This window comes from Bolinopsis microptera, chromosome 5 (assembly GCF_026151205.1).
Source record: "Bolinopsis microptera isolate Bmic1 chromosome 5, MBARI_Bmic_1.0, whole genome shotgun sequence".
Taxonomy (NCBI): Eukaryota; Metazoa; Ctenophora; class Tentaculata; order Lobata; family Bolinopsidae; genus Bolinopsis; species Bolinopsis microptera.
Window position 1 is genome coordinate 15,668,083 of NC_087076.1, and position 18,244 is coordinate 15,686,326.

General features: G+C 38.1%; 2 protein-coding genes across 2 annotated transcripts; one reads left to right on the plus strand and one right to left on the minus strand.

The window, feature by feature from the left end:
- Window positions 1-7: 7 nt before the first annotated feature.
- Window positions 8-15,302, minus strand: LOC134814863 (mitogen-activated protein kinase kinase kinase 13-like). The gene is made up of 15 exons (XM_063823162.1): window positions 15,073-15,302; window positions 14,771-14,921; window positions 13,624-13,736; window positions 13,163-13,257; window positions 11,041-11,120; window positions 10,637-10,742; window positions 6,320-6,407; window positions 6,067-6,155; window positions 5,317-5,368; window positions 4,895-5,001; window positions 2,429-2,641; window positions 2,078-2,297; window positions 1,830-1,955; window positions 1,593-1,724; window positions 8-1,462 (listed from the first exon to the last, which is right to left on the minus strand). The coding sequence occupies exons 1-15, from the start codon at window positions 15,208-15,210 to the stop codon at window positions 1,304-1,306; spliced, it is 1,869 nt and encodes a 622-aa protein (XP_063679232.1). The 5' UTR covers window positions 15,211-15,302; the 3' UTR covers window positions 8-1,303.
- On the plus strand, window positions 9,001-10,158 carry LOC134814697 (organic cation transporter protein-like). The gene has a single exon (XM_063822877.1). The coding sequence runs from the start codon at window positions 9,001-9,003 to the stop codon at window positions 10,156-10,158; it is 1,158 nt and encodes a 385-aa protein (XP_063678947.1).
- Window positions 15,303-18,244: the final 2,942 nt, after the last annotated feature.

Here is an 18,244-nt window from a genome sequence, read left to right on the forward strand (position 1 = left end):
CAGTCTATTAAGTCAGTATTGATTTTTAAAGAGTTGATTTTATAAAATAATAATTTACAACGGTCATCGATGATAATGATTCACGGGACACTTGACTGTGTTTACTTCACCTTAGCAAAGTTAAATCTCTGTTGCACTAGCAGTATCATTTGAAGACAAATTCATAATAACAATGATCAAATTTGAATCATGAGCCGTACTCAAAGTAAATTTCATTCTCAAGGCTCACTGCTGACTGTCGATTCTGGTAAAACTATAGATTTACATTATACATCAAAATGGATCCGGAATTTTCTTATATAAATGATCAGATAGAACTGACGAAGTGCTAACCGCCAGATTCAAGCTCGGCGCATTCAGTTGTTGAATTGCACAGAGTATAATTTCCATTATCATTGTCAGTCAGCAGCATTTTCAGACGGTTTAGAAAAACTTTTCGTATCTTAATATTAAATTTAAAACTCAAACGTGTAAGCAATCACCATTAAATTAATGCTCGAAAATACACGAGCATGTATAATAAACAAAAATCAAATCCAACACCATATTCCCCTTCACCTTAGTAACCTTCAAATTCCCGTTCTTTTACACTGGAATAAATTACACGCTAAAAACATTAAAAAAAGTATAAAATAAGAAGGTTGTAAGCCCGAAAAACTAAAAATTCTGTCAAGTAAGGTGGCCAATTACAGCGAAAGACACCGACCACGTTACACACAATAAAAGTAGATGATCATAACCGAACATCATGACTGAATATAACTGAAAATAATTCGGACTGACGATTAACTTAAATAATTTACATTTTTTTTAGACTATTTTGTTTCTGGAGATAAAGTCAGGGATAAAATCGGAGCCACAATTACAGAGTACTCTCATACAGCTCCAAAATTATAACTCTTAATGAAATGACAGTTACATGCTCTGCTGAATAAATGCTGTCCAACAAACACAATCATTAAAGCAGCAATCTATATTCGTAATTGTTAGCAACGAAATATGGCACCATCAATTTGAAAAATAATTCAATAATAATAATAAGGTTTCCTCCATTTAAACAACTTCATCCGCCGAAGACTTTCTCGAATGGGTTTCAGGGTTCATAGAATGAACAATTTTAAGTCTATCACTAGGCTCAGTACCTCTTGTAAAACAGTTGCATCCATATAGTGCAGTCCAGTGCACGTATATATAACATTCAGGTAGTCATGAGATAACTAGAGGTAAACGCACGTGACCGGATTTAAACGCACGTGACCGGATTTAAACGCACGTGACCGGATTTAAACGCACGTGACCGGATTTAAACGCACGTGACACCATAGTTCTCCAGGTTCTCGTCCCCAAACTCGTCCCCAGATACCTGAACGTCAGTGTCGGAATCTGCCAGCTCTCGTATTTCTGGTTGGGATGACAAACTGAGGTCGAACGCGGAGTCACCTTCCTCTGTCGTCTGGTTAAGCTGGGATAGTCAGGGTTAGATCAGAGCAATAGAGCACTCAATCGATTAAACAGCAAAAAAACTTAATTTTTCTTGAGTCTTAAGTGTAGAACAGAGTAAAATGCTGACTATCAATAAGATAAAATCTCACTTTAGCAATGTGTCTCCTCTGTATAGGAAGCCTGATCCTGTCTTGTTCGGAGGTTTCTGCCCCGCTCTCTATATCTGCGTGAGCTCCTATACTACCACGGGAAGATGTTGAACTGTCACTCTCGATCGGGCTCTGAGTGATGTACCAGATCAGTTTTTAGAATGCAACATTAGTTTACTTTTAACATTTGATAAACGAAAGAGTTATCTACGGTAAAAATTTAAGAATTGATCTTACCACGTAATCGTTATTCCTGTCGAATGGGCAGCAGCTTTCATCAGAAAGAGGTAAGTTTTCTGGTCTGGATTTGGCACCGAGAGTATTGGCTTTAGGTGTCTGACACAACCTCACACTGTCCGTTATCTGAAACAGGACAAGTCAGAACTGCAAAAGAGAATATGACGAAAGCGATTTCTGTTTTCAAGATGTCTTTATTATTTGAATATTCTAGAAGATGTTTAAAAATACATAGTTTTAAAACTAACTCTGTGAAGGGTGTTCTTCTCCGTGATAAGAGGAGCGGAGACTGTGCGAGTCAAGGTCACGTGGTTCTGATTTGAAAACAGGAGGGATGTTTTGCTGGTTGATTTTTTCTTCTTTTTGGACGACTTTTTCCGAGTTCTGGTCAGCGTCGGTTCTTGCCCTTTCTTTAACTTTTTGAATTCTTGGTACAGATTATTGTAGCTTGTCATCAGGGCGTTGTACCTGAGACAATTAGTATATGTTAATAATATGCAGTTTATACCAAAAAGTGGGATATGGTTAATATGATATCCTGAAATCAGCGATATTAACGAAAAGTGGTTATCTTAAAGATCAAAACAAAGTAACCGTACCTCATTTGAAGTAGTCTATAGCACTCCAGATCTTTACACCACTGTTTTATCTCCTCCATATCAAACTCGTACTCGTCATACTCGCAATCCTGTCTCCAAGACATCTGGCTCTGTCTGTAGCTCTCATTGGAGGTCAACTTCAGGTCGCCTTCCAGTACTTCGAGATGTTTCTTGATGTACAGCGCTCCAGGCCGAGCTTCTGGAGCTTGCTTCCTAAAACAGAGCTCTAGTTTAGCGGAAATCACTTTCGTTTTGGGCCAGGGATTGAGATTATTATGTGCGTCGTGAGGGCAACGTGTCTTTGGTTCTACAATATTTTGGCTAAATTCGTACGTGCGCGCAAACACAATCAGGTCAACAATCGCTGCGGCCTACAAAAAGTGATGTATATGGCGCGAAAGGCATCTCGTGACTAGTTCGACATGCTACCTGTGGAAAATTCAATGAGGGAGTAGTGAGTGATGCTAATAATAGCCCGTCCTATCAAAAGGTCGGAGGAACCGAACAGACCAAAACAATAGTCAAGATTTGGCTGATTGACAAGAAAGAAAACAAGAAAAGCATACGACACGGCCCGGTGCCAGGGAGTCTTTGTATAATCATGTCACTCTATTGTTCACACCGCATTATTACATTGCTACTACAACTTTATTAAATAAAATTAAAGAGGGTGTGAATTAGTGTGTTACCGAGCCCACATTGAACGAGTGCACGTCCGACACGTAATTGAGGACATGACCTCGATCCAAGCACTAACCTGTCTCCACCCTCCAGTCTCCAGTTTCAAAACAAACTTAAATCACCGCCGTCCAGATGGTGCAGCAAATTAGCAGTTTGATTACAATTGCACAGAGCTGGTTTGCACACAGGTAGCATGGTCTCAGATAAACAAAACATGTCACCAGTATTTAGAATCATAGAGGTTGAAGAGAGAGAGCGCCCTATATTAAGTTCTAATAATATTACGAAGGGTGGGGTACATTAAAGGTCCATATTTCGGTTTGGTTTCAGAGTTCTAAGTCGGCCGTGTTGGGGATGGGCTGAGACAACAGGTCTGGAAATCAGTGATTTAACTTAAGTTGTAAGTGTTTCTGGTCATCTTCCCTCGAATAGAAGGCTCCAAAAACAGTGAACATGCTCCAGACGGTATATGCTGCATACTGATTACTGATATGATGTGTTGGTGTGAATTGTATTAGAATCCAGACACACCTATCTCGCTACTTCTATTACTGTAGCAAGGTTCACTTTATATTACCGTGGATGTAAACAATTCACTAAATATGGTTCCTATCATAATATGGTGTGGATTGAGTGCCAAGATAGATCTTTATTCCACTGATGATATTCTAAGACGACATTGCACAACACGTGTACCACACAGATCTTAGCTAACAGCTAACACACGTAGCCTATACATGATATATGATGGTAATCGTTACTTATTTTTCGTCACTAATATGAGACGAGTAAATTAAGTCGTAAGGGATTGTTCACATATTACATAAGTTTTTTGCCATTTTAGTCTAAAATGTTGAAAGGGGTTTGGATGTGCTAACGCATATAATCTAATTTTTAGCCAGTATCTTGTGTGTAAAAGTGATTACGGAGGGTGATATAAAACAATTTTAGACTACCCTCCATAATCCATTTTACACATAAGAATATAGCTATTGCGTCAAAATTAGATTATATGCGTCAGCGCATCCAAACCCCTTTAAAGTTTCAACTAGACAGGTTACTTAACGTCTGAACTTCTTAGTTCCCAAACATTTGTAGCTGGGGAGAGTATGACTTTGATGTTGTGTTATAATCATGTATGCCCACGCTAATCGAGAGCAAAATAACCGCGTCTCTAAAAAATGAATGCTCAAATTTTTTTCCGCCCAAACAAATCCGAATCTCCTGCCCCAATTTTCGGTACTCAAATTTATTGAGCCAAAAGTGTTGGCACACAAATATTTGGGAACTAAGCTTCTGATTATAATCCAGATAACAAGCAATAATCGTACGAGGTGTAAAATGTTACCGCTTGTAACAAGTTCAGTACCGTATGTGATAATTTCGAATGAATACAGTTTAAAGTTTCATAATCTGCATCTAAATTCTTCAAGCATATCTTATTTCTTAATACGTTTTGCACACATTTCAATCTTCTTCAAAGTAGTGTCATTCATACATGCAAGATCTACTTGACTCTCTACAGCACAAGAAATAGATCTATTAATACATCTCAGAGTATTTTCACCACAATTTTCACAGATACATCTGTTTTACTTGTTGGGAACGAACACAAATAAAAGCAGTCAGGTTATCCTAAATTTATCTATTAGCGGGGGGGGGGGGGGGGGGGTATTTGTTGTTAAAAAATAGCACCGCTCTAGATAGTTTCCTTCTAGTTTCCTTCCCGTAATAACATCAACAGAAACAAGAAATAAGTAACACTCCAGTGTATGGGTTACTTACCAGCACATTTGCAGGAGAAGTTTGATACCATCCGGGATATCATCGGGGATAGGGAGAGATATCTTGTTCATTCCTATACCGTAAAACACGTACTGCTCTTCTTTTCCCTGCACAAATATATATTTAAATGATAAGAAGTAGATAAGAAGTAGAACCACTCACGAGCTCTTTATACATGATATTATGACAATTTATTGATTAATTTGTCGGTGTTTAGTACTGATAATATGGCAAAGGAACAGTCAAAACAAATGTAATTAGGCCGGTGATCTCGTGCATGTGAGTGTTTCATTATTATTAGAACATTCCATACTCTTGCTATGCTTTGTGGCATAGTTTTTAGACATCGCCAAATATGGTAGGAGAAGGGGGGACGGCTGCCCCTTTTCCTAATTAAGTTGGCGATTTGTTCAAAACATTACCTTATAAGGCGGTTTTAGGGTAACCATCTCCCACAGGACAATACCAAAGCCCCTGAAAACATAATAACATTAGAACCAGACCGAGAGAGATATAGAGGATAGAATGTTGGAAGTTAGGGCTCACGAGGCAAAAACAAAACCCACGAGAGTCAATAACAAAACCCGGTTAACATGCGCAAACTGCACAGAAGTAAAAGTGGACGCGAAATATATTAATGAGCCACAGAGCATTTCAAACTGACACACATAACAGCTTTATAGTATATTGTTAATACTGCATTTTAGTACTTTCAAACTCGTTCACTTCACTCCTTAGTACTTACAACACTTGGCTGTTAACCAACTTTAGCTCCTAGATTATTTCATTAAATCACGGTCTAATAATGTCTTTAAATTATTCAGTCAAGTTATTAGTTAGAAGTGTATATTCCCTTGAGATAGAAGGAAGACTTACTTTAGCATTGATATGGGTTATAAATTTATAATAATAACATTGATGACATAAAAATCGATATAAGTGTCAATGTGAAGTTTGACCATTGAATCTTTAATTACGATTTCATTTATCAAATTATCACAATTTGGGAATGAGATACAGAAATAAGAAATAGACATAATCTTGTGAAATTTGTCGATTATGTAATGGAATATGATGATAAAGAGACTGCCTAAATTAACAATCTGGTGCACAAAGCTGTTATTGGGAAATGTAGACGCTTTATGACAAATAATGTGGAGAATGTGACGTACCAGATGTCTACCATCGTGGTACAAGGTAGCTGTTTAATCATCTCGGGGGACATGTAGGGTGTAGTACCCCGTGCTTGGGTTACCGGCACCTGGGTGGAATGTGGGTTAGGAATGTGCTGACTGATATAGTTATAAAGGAGTCAAAATATTTGGTCATGTGTACAGCAGGTCATGTACAAGAGTTGGAAACAATTACTCGAAATGAACCCCAGCTTTCAGCTACATTTTCAACATTGTCAACATTCCAACTCACCTGATCAAGACCTTCAGGAACTGTGATAGAACTCTCTAGATCAATTATCTTCAGTTCCATTTCACCTCTACTATCGTCCAGCATTAGACTGAAATGTCAGCTAATGTAATATAAACACGCATATAATTTAGCCATATAACACAAAAATATGCTATATCAAAGTGAATAATGGGCAATGACCTGGCTCACAGCCAGTAAAGCATAAAGACACGCTATACTCTCTATCTCCCTGGCTTGCAGCCAAAGAATTGGACAAGATCGGGCAAGTATTTTGTCCTCTAATTTCAGATGGACGTCAGCCGTTGGAGTATAGTAACTAGTATGAAGGTAGCGCAGCAGGTACAGACGCAGGGCGGAGTCGGGTTCATTAATGATAATTTCCTATCTCTTCATGGCGTACATAAAAAACCTACGATGCGTGGCAGGCAGATTGAACCGTACGTGGATTGAGGTGGACGCCACAAGGAAGGCTCCTGGTTAGTACATGTGGTTTGGTAGGTATAATTCTATAACTGGTCACCTTCCCACCAGATAGCGACATGGCGGTAATTGGGGTTGTAAATATTTGTATACCCATTCCGTATAATACGAAATATATGATTTTGCTTGCAAGTTCTGGGCAGTCCAGCTTTTACACTAGCTAATTATTAATCCATTCGGAGCTGAATCACACGTTTACAACTTTCACTCAAAGCTAATAAGAAGTAAGATAAATGAGAAAAGGGTATAGTAAGTTCGAGTACGCTACTTGAGAACTGAGAGATCGAATAATTTGGACTTAAATTTTGAAGGGGTGTGATTACAACTCATAGTGAGCACTGCTAATTTGTATTTTCTATCCTTCATTATAAACAAGCTCATATCCAACGGTACTATGACCACTGTGTTAGTGCTGAGTTTAACCACTAATCATGAATAACCGCGCAAAATATTCGTGGATGATCCCTTTGCCCTATCCGGGCCCCGACATTCTGATATAAAGCGTCTGATGCCCTGAAGAGATAACGGAACTTTATCACACGTGATTTAAACGAATCAACGAATGCCGTTTCTTCTGCAGCTGGCGAATCAGCATTGGCCAAATTTATAATTGTCATCTGTACCGGGGAATTAGAAGAATAACATAAAATCGCGTCTCCAAATTTGTAAATCTAATCTTGTTAAGAAACAGGGAGGAACCACTCAAATTTAATCGTGATGTAACGAATCTCTTAGAGTTAGACTGATAAGGATTTAACCTGAATCTGTTTGATATTTAAACTTGTCTATACTAAAACTTTTCATTATTTCCGTACATTTTGTTTGGTATAAGTCGACTGTTTGGTATATTACTTACTTTCATTTTAATATATTTACGCTTGCATAATACACAAATCAGGTCAATGTCTCTGAAGCTATTTCGTAAATTTTCCAAGTGACTTGTAACTCAATTTAAGGGGACCACAGAAGATTGTATACTGTAATACCTTATGGCCAATAAATTTGCAATAATAACTGCAATGCATTATTCACCTCAATTAATGTTATACTGAAATTTTGGTCTGAATAAATTTGGTTTACACCAATTTTAGTCAAAGTTTTGACTAAGCTTATGGTAGACTAAGCTTTGCCTACCTCTGGGGTATGGCAGTCCTATAGGAGGATGCCGGAGGAATCAGAATGTGTAATGTAGGATGATGGTAAGTGTTGTAAGATGTGTCGTGTATGAACGCTTAAGTGGCAACTGGCAGCTGGGTGTGGAAGAGACAGGTGAACTAAGACGACGTGTGAGTAGTCGCTATGTCACACCAGTCTGGTCCAGGTCCTCTGGCACAATTAAGCGTTTGGTGCGGTTTGCTATTTAAACACATACTCTGCTATTGTGATCGAAATTGATTACTTTGACGTCTAATTTCTTATTGCAGGCAGTTCAGCTAGCAGTTAGATCTCTAATTCTGTTTTTCCAGGAATGTCAAACCTCTCAATTTAATATCGCAGGCAAATCAGAAAGACCTCTCAATTTCCTTTTGCAGGTAAGTAAAATAAATATATCATTTCTTTATTGCAGATACATCTATAAAAACTCTCAACATTGCAGGTATTTCGACCTCTCATTTTCTTCCCGCAGAGATTTTAACTTAACCCATTTTTTTATTACAAGGATATCAACTAATCCCCCTCATTTCATAACAAATTATCCCAGGGATGTCAGGTGAACGTGAAAACCCTTCGAGTATGGTCAGTAAGTTAGAAACGATCGAGGAGGCCGTGGATCGCATTTTGGAAAAAATAAACTTGAAGCTGGTAGTGATCTTCATAGCCATGCTGTGCACAGTCATCAACACCGGTGCAGTTAGTTGTGCTACCATTTTCACAGGCTTCATTCCTTACAATGATTGGGAGTGTAATTCAACCAAGTGTTTTAATCTTCAGACCAAAGCTGAGGAAGCAGAGGACGCCGACAATTTCTTCTCGTACGAGACCATGTGCGGAAACGATTTTGTGGAAGGATCTGATTTCAAGTGGACCTCCAAGATGCACACATTCTCCATGGACTGGCATCTGTATTGTGGAAGAGAGGCTATCTTCTCCCTGCTAAACGGTGCAATAGGTTTAGGGTCGCTAATCGGCCTCTTACTATCCACGGACTCTTTGATAGAATAGGAAGAAAGAAGGGAGGAATTGTAGGCAGTGTCATATCCATGCTTTCTGTGGCTGCTTGTTCAGTCGCTCCCAACTACCAAGTCCTCTTCTTTCTGCGACTGGCGTCTGGGTTTGGCATCTTTGTCAACTTCACTGGAACCTTCTGCTGGATTGCTGAGTATGCGCCCACTCGTCTGAGAATGGCCATGAGTGTTTCTGTTTCTCTCGGATGGTGTGCTGGACTCTATGCTACCATCTGTTTAAGCTACCTAATAAATGACTGGCAAAACGTGTTTCTGGGTATTGCCGGAGTGAACATCTTCAGTCTCCTCACGTACTTCTTGATTCCACTTCCTGAGTCACCGAGGTTTTCTTTGATTCAAGGAAAGGAGGAGGAAGCTAAGAAGACTTTGAAAAGGCTAGCCAGGATTAGTGACAGCAACGTGGACGTGGATTCTCTGGATATCATGTTTGAAACGAGAAAAGAATACAATTATTTCAATCAGCTTAAAGATCTAAAGAAATACCCTAACATGCTGAAACAGACCCTCCAAGGACTCTGGGTATGGTTTACAGTGGCCCTCATCGCCTACAGTTCCAATTATGGGTGGGGTAAGCTGGGCAGTGACTTGTACGCCACCTACTGCTTCTCAGCACTGAGTGAAGCTATAGCTTACAGCACTTCTGTCTTCGTTTGTGGTCTGCTGGGCCGCAAAAACGCCATTATCTTCTACCTAGTGATGATGATTCTGATGAACTTTCTCGCCATGGTGGATGTCCAATTTGCCAGTGCCTGGAGTCTGGAGCTTGTAGCTGGCTTGGTTGGATACGTAGCTACCTCGGCTGCTTTAAACATGCTGTGGCTCTTCTCAGCAGAACTAGCACCAACCTCGCACCGGGGCATGATTATCTGCATGAGTTCCAGTGCAGCTAGGGTCGGTGCTACCATCGGCCCCTACACCAATCTTCTGTACGGAGTGACAGATAGGAAAGTACCACTCGCTCTATTTGCTGGATTTACGATGCTGGCATGTGTTGCGATGTGGTTTCTGCCTGACACCACAGACAGGTCCATTGCAGAGACTCCAGAAGATGTGGAATTAATGTCGAGAAGGAAAAGTAAAGATAAGGATGAAGAAGAAGGAGATGAGAGTGATCCAGAGACGGAAGGAGTGGTGATGGAGAACAGGACAGCAGGTTCTGGTGTGTTCTCATGAGCTGATAAAACAATTAGTATTACGACTTAAGGGCGAGACTGACAATTGCAATATTTAATGATTTTCATAACAAACACTATTAGATTTAACTCAATTACATATTTGGGATATTTTAAATATGTATTGTCTATAAAGGGCATCTATTTTATCTATTAGTCTACATTATCTTTACTTTCTGCTTAGACATTTTAATTCCAAGATTACTGCAAATCATTCTAAAATGTAGCATGCTGACAAATTTGAAGCCACACATTTTCTTTCATAAAGGCCTCGGATAAGCACTAAGAGCCGTACACTTCAACAGTAAGCATACCGGGACCCGGACATTCACTAACAATCCAACAAGATCGATTAACGTCAGGTCGTCAGGGTTGGACCTAAGTAGGATCACAATACTCGAGTACCTTGCACAAATGATTAATCATTAAAGGACCTGCTTTAGTATACTAACCGCTGCGTGTGGAATGTCTATACTTACTTAGCTGACTTGAGATCACAATGTATAACATTGAGTCGGTGCAAATGTTCCAGGCCATTCACTATATTCCTGGACCATCGTATCAATCGCTTGGGTGGGATTTCGCCTGAAAAATAAATCTTCATCATTGGACATAAATCAAAATTAATATTATGCTAAAATTTCAGACTTGCTTCGGCCCCTTATTTAAAAAACTTCCGAATAAAGGCTAGTTAACAAAACTAAGTTAGAAACTATGGTGCGGTAATGTGCGGTTATGTGACGTAATGTGCCGTAATGTTCCGTAATATCTCGCTTGACACCCGAATAACCGCTAATGAAAGTGACAGACAATACTCTAGATCTAGTATACTGCATCATAAACTCTCGTTAACAAGTCACACCCAAAAGGGGGCAGTACAAACCTCCACCGCTGATAAAGTGGGAGAGTGTGCCGTGGGGGAGGAACTCCATGATGTACTGAGGAGGTTCCATGGTGTGACCCCTGGGGAGAGGAGGAGATTTACTTGTCAGTATATTGTTGTATGAGGGCAAAATCTAAGTAACTGTAATCTGTTAACTGTAACTGGTAATAACCTGCTGCTTTTCCCTAATCTAGCCGTAATCTCCGGTAAGTTGCGAGGGGCTTAGTCGAGATTGTGTAAATCAATTACACAATCTTCATGGGCCAAGATAATTTCTTATTTAACAACTCTGTGTCTGTGTACAACTTTTATGAGCAAAGATGATTTAATCACATTATATTTGTCAAGTTAATTTGTTTGTCATTTGTAGATAATATAATCGGGCTCATTAAGTTGTTCCTTGTCGGTAAAGCAATGAAGAAAGTATTGGTTCCCGATAAACTAATCTAATTCCTGAATTCTCATCATGCACCCTTCAATGGTTACTGAAATTGGCAAAACGTGCCCTTCTAGATGATAACCATTCTTAAGGTTGAGTAGTATATAAAATACATTATACCCATAGTTCACTGCATACTATCCCTATAGATCATGCAGACACATGACTTACTCGTCTACAGTAATTGCCAGCAAAAAATACAGTTTACTTGTAACTGCAGATTACAGCTATCTAGGTCACGTGACATCTTATAGGTCACGTGACTTCTTATAGGTCACGTGACTTCTTAGCCTTATAGGTCACGTGACTTGAGCCTAGTTGTTGTCTACCAGCGGAGAAACTAACCTAGTCAGTGTCACTAATCACAACACTGACTTTTTAACTTCGGATCTGTTAAAAGATTGAACAGGAGGAACAGGTGTCGTGAACAGTTGTTTTGTCAACTTGTTGTTATCCAGCACATTGTGCAATTTATGTGTGCGGTGGGTGGAGTTAATTTAATATATCAACCAATCGTAGCTTATCTGGGATTATTTTACACGAGCTTTTAACAATAACATACCGCGCTTTTAACATCATAACCTCGTCATTTTAATGAGCAAAACGGAACGTAGAGTTGCAACAGAGCAACAGTACATACTTTTTACTATTTATATAATTTTACTATCTAGTTGACTTATAATTTAATATTAGGACTTTAAAAAGTTTATAAAACATTGCTTGTTAAGTCATGATCAGGTCACCTTATGTTGCAGCGCATGCAGAATTAGGAATATTCTGTATTATCTTATCATATCCCACAAATAACACGTATAAGTATATAATGAGATACAAAAAACGGGAAATGGAGCGGATGACGGTGCAATCCAAAATGACGTCATATGCAGCTTTACATTATGTGAGGTGACGTAATGTGACGGCCCCCTACGTTGCATGCTAACAGATGGTTACTCGACAAGCATTATATCTGAACATTAGCTCAGAAGCTGGTCTCCAGAGAGAGAGCGCTGCTGGAAACATGTATTGTGTTACTACCAGCTAGAGGTTTAACTGTTCTGAGAAATATAGTGGACTACTCAGAGTGTTTAATATTGAGGAAACACGGTGTAAGTCTGTGTGGAGTCTGTGTGTAAGTCTGTGTGTAAGTCTGTGTGGAGTCTGTGTGTGAGTCTGTGTGAGTGTTAGTGAGGACGAGTTATGTAACTGAAAACTGGGGATCCTTATCTGTGTATACAGACACAGTACACACAGTGTGCACTTTCTCATTCATCAGTGTGTAGGTTGTATAATCTCTAGTTATAGATCTGTTACAGTACAGTTATGAGAAAGTAGAATGTAGATTATAGGACCGTGTTGGCACGTGATTACTGTCTGTGTCTTTTAAAGGCTAACTGTTATATTCAGATCAGTCAAGGGTCATCATTAACAACAAAAGGGACGCTTCTCCCATTAGCTATATCAAATATATCGAGTGTATTATTATAAGGCACTATATATACACCAACACCTAACATGCATTGTATGATCATTTAAGATGATCGTATAATTCGGGACCAAGTATGAGAAGTTAACCAATTGCGGCTGTCTTTTGTTGGAGGAAGCTAAACAATTAATTGATTTTCTATTTGCCCATAAAGGATCTCTTTGTATCGATAGCATTTAAATTCTTCTGTCATAACTCACGTGAATGCGACTATGTTGTCGGGCCGCAGCCGAGCTAACATTTCAATCAGCTCAGGGTTATACGACTTCCTCAGAACTAGCCTCTTTACCGCCACCTGCAACATTCTTTAGTGATGATCTGCACATGGTGGAATCTTAGGAATGGTGGAATTCGGAGAATGTTTATGATTCGCATGGTGGAATGTAAAAATTACTTCCGTTTAAGCGGTTTTTGGAATAAAAATGTGAATATGTTGGAGATACATTTCACGTGCAAAGTAAACCAATGAACCATATCTTTTCATCTTTTTAACCGTTTGAAGAGATGGTGGAATTAAAGAATTTTCCATGATTTGCCTGGTCATTTACATAGTGGAATGTGAACATTATTTGAGCGGTGTTTGGAATAAAATTATGATTATATTACAGATAAAATTCACATGCAGGGTAGCCTTGAAGAGATAAAGAAGTTTAAAACTAACGTTGTTGCCCATGAACCGTGTTCTGTACACATTGCCCTCCATTCCTTGAGCGTGGAGGTCTCGCACCGTATCTAGGTGGATATCCTTACCGTCTATCTTATACGGGTTGAAATCTGAAATTTAATTATATTCGATTACGTTTATTCTTGAGTGTTTCCCTCTTCAGATCAACTTAAACATGTCTGAATAATTTATGGAATCATGTACGGAATTTATTAAGGGTCGTTTAGAAGTTAGATCATCATCAGAGATTGTGATAACATTTTAAATAATTCGAAATTATAAAGGAATTAATATTAAAGGGAATACTAAAGCAAAAGTTTTGGGAGCTATCAGTTTCTTAACTATGGACTTAATTAGTTTTCGGAAATTTTATACTAGGAATTTACGGAATTCATTTAGGGCCCATTAGAAGTTAAATCATCATCACCATGGATTAGGATAACATTTTTAGCATGTAGTGAACGCAGGCTAAATTATTCCTGCCTGTGGCAATTTATCACAAACAGAATTTTAAACATTTCCTGTAACCATGCACATATAATATAACTTGCAATAACCCATCCTGGCATTTCCCATACTTTTAGTTCGTCCATAAAGTTATCCAAATGTGATGGATAAATGAAAGGGGCGTTTTCTACCAATATTTCTTGTTTTAAAAAATGCTTCTATCATTTGGATCAATAACTGGATTGTGAGGGGAGACGTTGGACGCTTGATTTTAACCACCTGTACTTCTATCAATATGTGCACATACAGGTAACTCATTATTTAAATAAATCATATGAAAACTATTGCAATTTGCGATCTCCCAATTCAAATGAATTTAATGATATCAGTAATATTTAAAACATTGCGAATTAAATTGATTATTTATTATGTTCATGCAGTAATAATATTACATTTCGTTTCCTTGTTTGTATAGAAATTTTGGACATTTATCCTAACATTAAACTTACATTCGGTAACGAAAGCAATTAATTTACGAAACAAGTGCTTATAAACAAAGCAACTTCTTGTTTCATCAATCGCTGAAAATATGAGACTTATCTCTGGGTTAAAAAAAATAACGTGATATGATATGACAACAAGGTATTAGAAACTTGTTAAAACACAGCTAAAACCAAACAAATATGTTTGAACTTACATCCTTTCATAGAGGAGTAAACTGATTTGACTGGTTGCATGCAGTCAGTAAAGCCGCCAAAGAGCAAGGATATGGTCGAGGTGGTGCTGGTTACCGAGTAGGGCTGCTCTCTTATTTCAAGGTTTATATCATCAAACGATGTCGGTTCGTTCTGAGAGTGAAATATTTACCGTTTCTGAGTTGAAAGTACTAATGCCACATAATTTTTAATAAATTTTGTTGGCAAGTTCTGAAAAATCAAATAAACATTTGATATCATCTTATTAGGTCATGTCAGTTATTATCATCTTTTCTAGACTTACCCGTATCGTAATGGTGTCGTCAAACATTGCAGAAACGTTGTAAATTTCCCTGTCCCGCACTTCAAAGCTGGAATCATTAATAGAATACTGATTGTCTGTTGTTGGATGACTTATGTATCCGGATTCTACCCACGACATATTTTACCTATTCACTCACTCATAACAGGACAAGTAGGTCCACGTAAGCACTCTATATAATCTGTCTTTGCTAAAACAAGAATTGTTATAAAAGGAGTTTATAACTAAATTATTACTGTTTATAAGAGAGAAGAGTGTAAGCGAATTTGATTCAACATGTAAATACAATTCTGAAAAAGTATGTACAAAATCAAAACTGATAACTTGAGTGACCCAGACTAGTTTAACATGTTATTGAGATAAATTTATCATTTAGTAAAAAATAGCTGTGGTTCCAAAGAGAAACAAATTTTAAAACAATTTTAAAGCTAGTTGCTGTGAGGAATTGTTTTGTCTTGTCTGTAAGTAGCATGCAAAAGTGTCATAGATTGTGCTGCAGTTGCTTGACCACAATTGTTGGCAAAATGTGTCAGCAGCTAGAAACCATTAAGGAAATATTGCTTAGAATGGGCGGACAGTATGCCTCTATGCCAGAAGATGCATTCAAAGTTTAAAATGGGATCAAAAGCTATGAAACACTGTACAAGCGTATCTGGCACCTTTAATATCAGGAAAAAGACCTGGTACTCCACGATTCAACTAAAACGCAATAAAAATATAAAAGAGAATGATTGAATATCAGAACTAACAACTTAATAATAGAGTTGTCTAGAGTTTGTGATTGTTGTTTGTTTGTTTGTTGTTGTTGTTTGTTTGTTGTTGGGGGGGGGGGGGGGGGGGGGGGGGGGGGCTCATGGTGTCACACTCAAGAGAGTTATGCTTCATCAATCATAAGCAACCAGAGTCTAAATCAATTTGCCTCACGTTGTAGGCCCGCCACGCACAATGCACAGCTGTATCATGGCTTTTGCCCTGATACTTGGCGAAATGAAATGACCATGAGGGTCACGACGTGAGAAAAAGTCTATCTTTTGTAGACTGGAAATCCTTAATTTGACAACGCTGGCAGAGCGGCGAATACGTGGGGACCTTATTGAAGCTTTTAACACAATGATTATCTTTGGTTTCATCCTTATGTAGCAAAGAAACGTTTTATAAATCTTTACTCCACTGGGAAGTATGAATAAATTAAATTTTTTAATGTCGTTGTTATTCATGATTGATATTTGATAAATTATTACCTTTAAATTTGATGGAGAAATAGTTACTGTATATTTTTCCATGTAGTGCAATGATATTTCGTAGACATTAGTGATGATGTTATGTCATAATTTTTACTTTACTTTACTTTACTTTATAATTGTTGGCAGTGCTAAATTAATATCGAGGGCACTTGACCTATTATACAAATGGGTCATGTGAAATTGCCACAAGACTTATTTAGTTCACTAAACGAAAAGAAATGAAGACGACCTTTCAGCACAGTTGAGATATGTTCACTTTTAAGAACACAGGGGGGACTCCCAACCCACCGCTTTGGCAGGTAGTTGATACACCTTTCACAAGCAAGAGCCACTTTGGTCTACTTCTGGTCATTTGACAAGCTGTGGTACCAGGGATCAGAGAGGAGTCAGATAACTGAGAAGAGAAAGATCAAACTCTACGACTCACTAGTAGTATCAGTGCTCCTGTACAACTGCTGCTGCTGCGCTGTACCTCAGCATGTTCTAGAGTCTGTAGATGTTGTTCAGAGAAAGCACCTCAAGCGCATCCTACACATGTATTGGCCTAGCTCAATATCTAACAAGGCCCTCTACGCTCGTACCTAGACCAGGCCCCTTTCCGAGAGTGGAAAAGGCACAGTGGACAATGCTAGGTCATGTTCTACGCAGTGACAACGACACGCCTGCCTACCAGTCTCTGTTATTTGCTACACTAGGATGTCAAACACTAAAGGAACGAGTGGGTAGACTCAGGACTAATTTGTATGATATTATTGTGAAAAAGGACCTATTTAAGAGAAAAATTTATTTGAAAAACGAAGATGATTTTACCAACTTAGTGAACTTAGCAAGAGATAGAATAGGATGGAGGAGTTTATTTACTTTGAGACATATTGAATGAAGGAGTCTTCGAAAGCGTAAATAGGCCAGCACTTTGCTGAGCCTCTTTAGGTGCTCTTTTGTTTATATTATTATTATTATATTATAGATGTTATTATATATAATAATAATTCAAACTTTTATATTATAGTGGCACAACAACTTAAAATGCACAGGTGTGCCACGAAAACAGTTCAGGATACAATAAAACCTGAAAAAGCAACCCACATTTATATTCTAAACCAGATAAGGGTGATTAGACTTGATTCACTAAATAAACGATAATGTGTATGCATTTTCCAGTAGAACCAAATAAGGAAAACTAGGATAGAAAAATATTAAGATACAATATTATGAGCACGTTTGAAAAGAAATGTTTTCAGATACACTTTAAAAGAGTCCAATGTTGTACAATTCTTAATCTCAAATGGTAGTTCATTCCATAATTTAGGGCCAACTTTCTGAAAAGATCTTTCTCCATAATGTGTATGCACTCTAGGTTCAGTCAAATAGATAAGATGATTATAGTTTGCAAATTTAAACATTGTACTTGAATAATCTGGTCCCATGCCATTTAGACATTTATAAACAAGAAGTAATAACACCTTACTCAAGAAAACAACAAATTTTTTCAAGAAATATGGACTGGACGGCGCTCGCCCTGTCAATCTGCCATATCGTCGTGAACACAAAAGCCTGAGTAGAGGACCTAGGTTACGCAACACCTATCATTATTACTTCAAGAAAATGAGGAAGCAAGAAGTAATTGCAAGTGCCGAATAGAGGCAATAAGTCCCGAGATTCTGTGCTATACCCAGTTAACATAAGAATAGATAAAATATCTTCAAATGCGATGACATACATTTGCCAACGACAGATTAAAAACAGAAACAACTCTGATTTGCGCAGTTAATATTTGAGCTGATAGTTTAGATAAGCCTCTTTTACCAAATGCATTAAACTTGATAATTATAATTTGCCTATACTATACGTGTTACTGGGCGGCGCTCAGCCTGTCATTCCGCCGAATCTTTATTATATGTTTATGAACA

Excerpts from the sequence above, each read along its gene's own strand:
- LOC134814697 (XM_063822877.1), top strand. The coding sequence starts at position 9,001 with ATGCTTTCTGTGGCTGCTTGTTCAGTCGCTCCCAACTACCAAGTCCTC.
- LOC134814863 (XM_063823162.1), bottom strand. The coding sequence starts at position 15,210 with ATGTCGTGGGTAGAATCCGGATACATAAGTCATCCAACAACAGACAAT. Across the intron at positions 13,258-13,623 it reads CACGGTTCATGGGCAACAAC|GTGGCGGTAAAGAGGCTAGT; the intron begins GTTAGTTTTAAA and ends AGAATGTTGCAG. Across the intron at positions 5,002-5,316 it reads CCCTAAAACCGCCTTATAAG|GGAAAAGAAGAGCAGTACGT; the intron begins GTAATGTTTTGA and ends ATATTTGTGCAG.